Source organism: Poecilia formosa, unplaced genomic scaffold (assembly GCF_000485575.1).
Source record: "Poecilia formosa unplaced genomic scaffold, Poecilia_formosa-5.1.2 Scaffold1194, whole genome shotgun sequence".
NCBI lineage: Eukaryota > Metazoa > Chordata > Actinopteri > Cyprinodontiformes > Poeciliidae > Poecilia > Poecilia formosa.
The window spans coordinates 1-6,879 of record NW_006801133.1 but is presented as its reverse complement, the minus strand read 5'-3'; the positions used below and the strand labels follow the sequence as shown (position 1 = coordinate 6,879).

At 38.5% G+C, this 6,879-nt stretch overlaps 1 protein-coding gene across 1 annotated transcript in view; it reads right to left on the bottom strand.

The window, feature by feature from the left end:
- LOC103132655 (hepatitis A virus cellular receptor 2 homolog) overlaps positions 1-6,873 on the bottom strand; it is a 13,572-nt gene extending 6,699 nt beyond the window's left edge. The window contains exon 1 of the mRNA XM_007544454.2: positions 6,353-6,873. Coding sequence (XP_007544516.1) covers positions 6,353-6,416 — 64 coding nt within the window. The 5' untranslated portion in view covers positions 6,417-6,873. The remainder of the gene's footprint in view (positions 1-6,352) is intronic.
- Between the last annotated feature and the right edge of the window lie 6 nt (positions 6,874-6,879).

Sequence of the window (6,879 nt, the reverse complement as noted above, 5' to 3'; positions counted from 1 at the left end):
AAGACCTGGAAGGGGAAGACCACAGTGGAGCCTGTTGACATAGGGGCCCTCGGGGCAGTCACCCCCAAGCTGGAGCAGTGGCTAAAACAGATCCCAGGAGCAACATCAGACATCTCAGTCCAGAAATGTGCAGTTCTAGGCACAGCCAAGATACTGCGCAGAACCCTCAAGCTCCCAGGCCTCTGGTAGAGGACCCAAGCTCAGAGGATGAAAGAGACCACCCGCGGAGGGTGAGAAGGGAATTATTATTTTTTTTTTTATATATTTGGTTTTCCTCAATAAGTTGATTGACTGGACTAAACCTTATTTTAATATACTGACATAATTAACAACTAATTAACTTGGTAATTATTAATTGGAGAATACAAAAAACTGGTTATTTGCAGAAAGAACAACATATTAAGAGCATTAATCTTTAGTTTTTTAGTCTTCGTTTCATGAATAAATCACCATCAGTGAGTTTATCGATATGATTCACTAAGCAGATTGTTTTATGGAGTCACTGACTGCATACAGTCACCATGTTATCTGCATTCTTACAGATGGAAGTTAAAGTTCATAATCTGCATCTCATTTGTGTAAAAATAAATGTGGAAAATGTGGCTTCCCTGAGATTCTCCTTTATTCTAGTCTCTGTGGTCCATCTGTTGAAAACTTCTGTAGCAGAAGATGTCGCTATGAGTGTTAATGTTGCAGAGCCTTTTGATCAATATGTGCTTCTGCATGGAGTTAACAGCTCAACTCAGTTCAATAAATAACCTGATGTAGCTGCTCGGCTGCTGCATACTGACTATATTCATCAGTGATAGTGTCTAATGTAGCTCAGCTGAGTTTATATCCAAGCTGAGAGGACGACTACAGGGTGCAGAGCAATGGAACAGTCACTTTGGCCTCTCAGGGGCTGGGATGGGATTTGAAACTTTTCAAAAGTTTAGATTAGAAATTAATTATTTAAAAGACTCTGAAATAATTGAGTAGAAGCTGCTGTTCAAATCTACATGATTTAATGACTGGGTGTGAAACCACAGGGGTTAGTACGGTGGCTGACAGGTGCAAATGCGCAGCAAGAGAAAACCCTCAAACAAAAAAAGAAGACACGCGCACAAATGAAATGCAGCAAACAAAAGAAAAGATGCAAACAAAAAGTGCTGAAAACGGAAGTGCTCCAGACCACTAGAGGGAGTCGAACAAAAAACAGCTGAGTCCAAATTTAGGGTCTGCATTAATGTCTATGGTCTGCATCCTTTAAAAGCAGGAATGGCCGCAAAATTATTTTTGCTGTGTTACACTTAAAATTACACAAAATATTTGTTTACAATGTTTTTAGGCGAGAATGTAGAAGTATAGACCTCAGATATCTGATCAGTTCATCAATAAATCACCTAATTCCAATATTGCTCCGACGTTTTCGGAGATCTGCTCCCTGCATTAACAGCCAGCTCCCCTCACCTGCTGTCAGCTGGCCGGGCGATCCAGGTTCGGTACACCGAGAGAGAAAGCATGTCTCCCAGCAAATCGTTTTAAAAACTCCCGCTAGTTTTCCCCTATGAGTGGAGGTGAAACACGGATAATAAGCCAGGTAATAGCTGTAAAGGGTTTTGGTTCACTAAAGTATTTAATTTATTCCTGAGGAAATGGGTTTGACTGATTAAAGTTAAGCCTTGCTGCTTTTCATTTGTTTGCGTCTCTTTTTATGTTTGCTGCATTTTATTTGTGCGCGTGTCTTTTTTGTTTGTTTGCATGTTTTCTCTGTTGCTGCCCATTTGCACCTGTCGGCCACCGTACGTTAGGGTCACAGGTTCAGGATTGATGGGGTTAATCTTTACCAAGGTGACTGTGACCTTTGCCCTCAGACAGGCAGAGGTCACAGCCACCTTGCTGTAAGTTTCCTCTTCCTGGTGGTTTCTCAGATGCTAGTTTAGACGTTTCTAAAGCAGCTGCTGGGACGTTTCATGGATTCCTGAGAACAAACGTCTCAGTGAATGAAAGGAGGCAAACAGGAACACGTCACAGCAAACGGCTGTTTGAGGTTATTCACTATGGAGACACTGAACTGGTTCATCCAGGATGTTTAACTGACTGGTGAGCCTGGTCAGAAAAAGTAAAACTGAGGATGATAGTGGGAACTCTGGAGGTAAACAGGAGGGACGACCGATGGCCGCTGATATATTCCATGAGTAAAACATGTCTGAATATTGATAACCTGCCACCATGTGACTCTACATGGACAGTTCAGCTTCATCCAGCAGAAAAGAAAAGACCAGCACAGCCATTGGGTTTACTGTGAATATAAAGTGTTCTGCATGTTTCATCTCTTTTGATCAGCTTAATTCTGAGCAATATTTTATTTTTTTTGTGATTTTACAGGCATCATCCACCGACTACAATGTTTAAAATAAAAAATATTCATCAAGTACCAAGAAAATATACATTGTTGTGCTCACATGACCCAGGTTAGTTTAGTCAGATATTTGAAAAAATTATATTTTGTGTATATTTTATTCAAATTTTGTGCTTTATCCATATGACCTGTTTTGTCCCTATTCTCAAGAATCACTCTTATGCAATCCACCAAAATCAAATCCTACCGCCTTCATTTGTTACTTTCTCTCGCTTCTCCTTCCGCCTCCTCCTTCTCTGATCGCCACAAAGTGATCATTAATGAAACCATTTCTATAATCCATATACTGTGTTAGCCGTAATGCTACTCTGGAAAGAAATGCGGAAGTCACGTGGGTCATGGAGCTGCAGACGCTGCTGGAACTGACGTAAAATGTCGTAAATAATAAAAGCAACTAGTAATAATAAAACATATTAATGTCGAGATCAGAATTAAGGAGGCCTTGATGATAATCTGATCAGAACCATCGACCTGCTGGTTTCTCCTACAGTGTTTGTGTTTGTTTCTGGATCAGAACCAGCAGCTTCCTGGTTCTGGATCAAAGACATGAGAGTAGACCAGGTGTTCTGACTATCAGTGCTACCTCGTCAGATTTTCCTACCGTAGCACGGATAGATAGTGTTAAGGAAGAGATTTCTATGGATTAATTAATTTTGGAAAAAGTTTGGCTCTCTCTTCCTTTATGATCCCAGGGCCTCTCGGCGAGCCACGTGTAGTCACTCAGCAGAAAACAACAATGCGTGTTGACGTCACAGAATTACAGAGTTTAATCCAATAGAAGACAATGCATAAACTTACAACAGAAACTGCAGAACAACAGAGACATACATTCGTTTACCTGACATAAATGGAAAGAAAGAAAAGCAAAGACGTCTTTGGAGAATTGCAAGAGCAAATCTAATTTGTTACCCCTGTGTAGAAAGTTTTATAGTAAAAGGCGTATTCTTATCTTTAATTTATTCAAACAAGGCGTATCTTTGCTCATCCAACCAGGAGCTATCTCTGACCCTCTATCTGAAGCCTAAAACCCCTGCCGTGTTTACGGCCTTTCACAGATGAGTGTGAAAAGCTGGAACTTCTCCTGATTGTTTCCCACACAGACAAAAGGCAGTTCAAACGATCCTAGCAAACCATCTGCAGCAACTACAGGTAACATAAAGGTCAATAAGCCAGAATACATTACTAATTTCAAAACCACAATTAGGCCATTTGAATCAAGACATGTAAAGTTTTAAAACTAGCTTATTTTAAATTTATTTTCTTAACAATAGCTATGTCTATCTGTTGGTGCTACGCGTCCAAAACTCCTACCATCATGTTTACAAACGGGAAACTATAGCGGGTTGTGATCATGTTAAATACATTGGATAACATTATTTGAGTGACGGGACTGAAGTGGAAGCAAAGGAGTTATGGTTAGCTTAGCATTGGAACAGTTTATATACAAGACGAAACCACAGGAAGATCACTTCCTTCATCTGAATATCCTACCCATTTAATATGAAAAGCTTTAGATGTTTGCACTAATCCTTTTATTAGAATATCCTACCTGTTAAAAATATTTTAAATACAAAGGAGTCTGTAAGAATAAAACAGTATCAGAGGGGAAACTGGGTTTTATTGGAATTAAAGACTGAGTTATCAGTGAGGAGCTAAGGGTCTGTTAGATGTGAAAAGTATCATTTTTGTTTACTTTGTAGATCGAACTGTTGCACTGATGTAGAGAGACGTTCAAGAAGAACAAAACTTGTTTTTTAGATTTTTATTGGTCAAACTGATGTATTGAGTTTAAAACTGCTGAGTCCTATTTTAGGAGTTGTTTTTTACTTTGGCTTTAGAAAGAGGCAGAACCTGTTCAATTACCAGTCAATTTATATCAATGCATTGTCTTAAATGGATTTGTTTAAAAAATGGATGCAAAGATTTTGTTCTTAGATGTGACTTTGGCAGTTTTAAACTCAATACATCAGTTTGACCAATAAAAATCTAAAAAACAAGTTTTGTTCTTCTCTCCTATAGTTTCCCGTTTGTAAACATGATGGAAGCAGTTTTGGACGCGTAGCACCAACAGATAGACATAGCTATCTATCCGTGCTACGGTAGGAAAATCTGACGAGGTAGCACCGATAGTCAGAACACCTGGTCTACTCTCATGTCTTTTATCCAGAACCAGGAAGCTCCTGGTTCTGATCCAGAAACAAACACAAACAATGTAGGAGAAACCAGCAGGTCGATGGTTCTGATCAGATTATCATCAAGGCCTCCTTAATGCTGATCTCGACATTATTATGTTTTATTATTACTAGTTGCTTTTATTATTTACGTCACTTTACGTCAGTCCCAGCAGCATCTGCAGCCCCATGATGACCCACGTGACTTCCGCATTTCTTTCCAGAGTAGCATTGCGGCTAACACGGATTATAGAAATGGTTTGTTTAATGATCCCGTTGCTCTGCTGGACTCTGTGTATCAGCTCTGTTTCTGCTGAAGGTGAGTTTTAATCCATTTAAATATTTAGTCCATAAGACATTTTCTTAATGACAGTGAAGATTGGTTGTCTTATGATGAATTTTGTTTACTGTATAATTTTATTGCTCACACACTCAGTTTAACACAGTATTGGACTCTATTCCCACTGCAGTCGAACAACAAACTTGAAGTTGGTTTCCATTGTAGCTTCCAATAGCTAAAGGGCGATTCCACTTAATTGTTCACTACCTTCGGCATCTTTAATCGACTCTAGTTTAAAAACTACTACACCTAGATAATTAAAACTTGGACTGGACTATTCTCCGCTTCAAGTTTAATAAATAAAACCATGTTTGGGACTTGTGAAAACTCAATAAAGTTCAATTATCACCATTATTTTGCATCTCTTTCATACTAGAACTGCTCTAATTAAAAAATCTACTACACCTAGACACCTGAAACCTGGACTGGATTATTCTCCACTTCAAGAAGAAGAGAAGAAAATTCTTTATAACCATGTTTAGGATTTATGAAAACTTTTCCTGATTTGTGAAAACTCAATGAAGTTTGATTTTCACCATTTTTTTGCATCTGGATCACCTTAGATCTGCTCTAATTAAAAATCTACAACTACCAGACACTTCAGACCTGGACTAGAATATTCTGCTCTAACAGCAGAATATTTATAACCATTTTCTGATTTGTGGAACTTCACTTCACTTAACAGACCCTGCAAAAGATATTTCCTTCCATAACCCATCAATATCTACAATAACTCATCGAAGAGTAATGAGTTACACCAACATTTAATTTCCCATTGGGATTAATGAAGTGGTTTTGAATTAGAATTGAATTTGAAAAAAAAAACCGCATGGAACATATATGAATAGTAATCTGATCTTTAGTGAAGTTTCACAAATCCCAAATATTGTTTTAAATATCCAGCTTAAACAGCAGAATAATCTAGTCCAGGTTTGAAGAGTCTACGAGTTGTAGTTTTTAAACTAGGGTCGATTAAAAAGGCGGAAGTTAGTGGAAAATGAGGTGGAATCGCCCTTTAGCTATTGGAAACTAGAAATAGAAACCAACTTCAGCTTCGTCATCAACGATCTGGTTCAAAATATAACCAATCAATCAACTGACCTCCAGTTACCTGAACTTCAGCTGTTTGGAGTTAACCTTTAGGACAAAAGTAATTCTAACAAAAGGATGCGTCAACATCTAACTAAGTTTATATTTCATGTTCTACCAAATAAAAACGCCATTTTAAATTTGTTGACGATTGTAAAAATTAATAAATAGCTGAATTAGTGATCATCATGCGTTATTATTGTTAAATGTTTCGCTTCACTATGTGCGTCCAACTGTTAGCTAACTATGAAAGTCATCGCTGATCATCCGGGAGTTTCCTGTTCATCTTCTGACTCTGAATTAACAGTTTCTGAGAATCGTTAGTTAGAATGAAGGCGGATTAAAACTCACCTTCAGCAGAAACAGAGCTGATACACAGAGTCCAGCAGAGCAACGGGATCATTAATGAAGCCATTTCTATGACATTTATACGCCGTTAGCTGTAACGCTAGTCTGGAAAGAAATGCGGAAGTCACGTGGGTCATGGAGCTGCAGATTCTGCTGGAACTGACGTAAAATGACGTAAATAATAAAAGCAACTAGTAATAATAAGACATATGAATGTCGAGATCAGATTGAAGGAGGCCTTGATGATAATCTGATCAGAACCATCGACCTGCTGGTTTCTCCTACATTGTTTCTGTTTGTTTCTGGATCAGAACCAGCAGCTTCCTGGTTCTGGATCATAGACATGAGAGTAGACCAGGTGTTCTGACTATCGGTGCTACCTCGTCAGATTTTCCTACCGTAGCATGGATAGATAGCTATGTCTATCTGTTGGTGCTACGCGTCCAAAACTGCTTCCATCATGTTTACAAACGGGAAACTATAGGAGAGAAGAACAAAACTTGTTTTTTAGATTTTATTTTTTTTGGTCA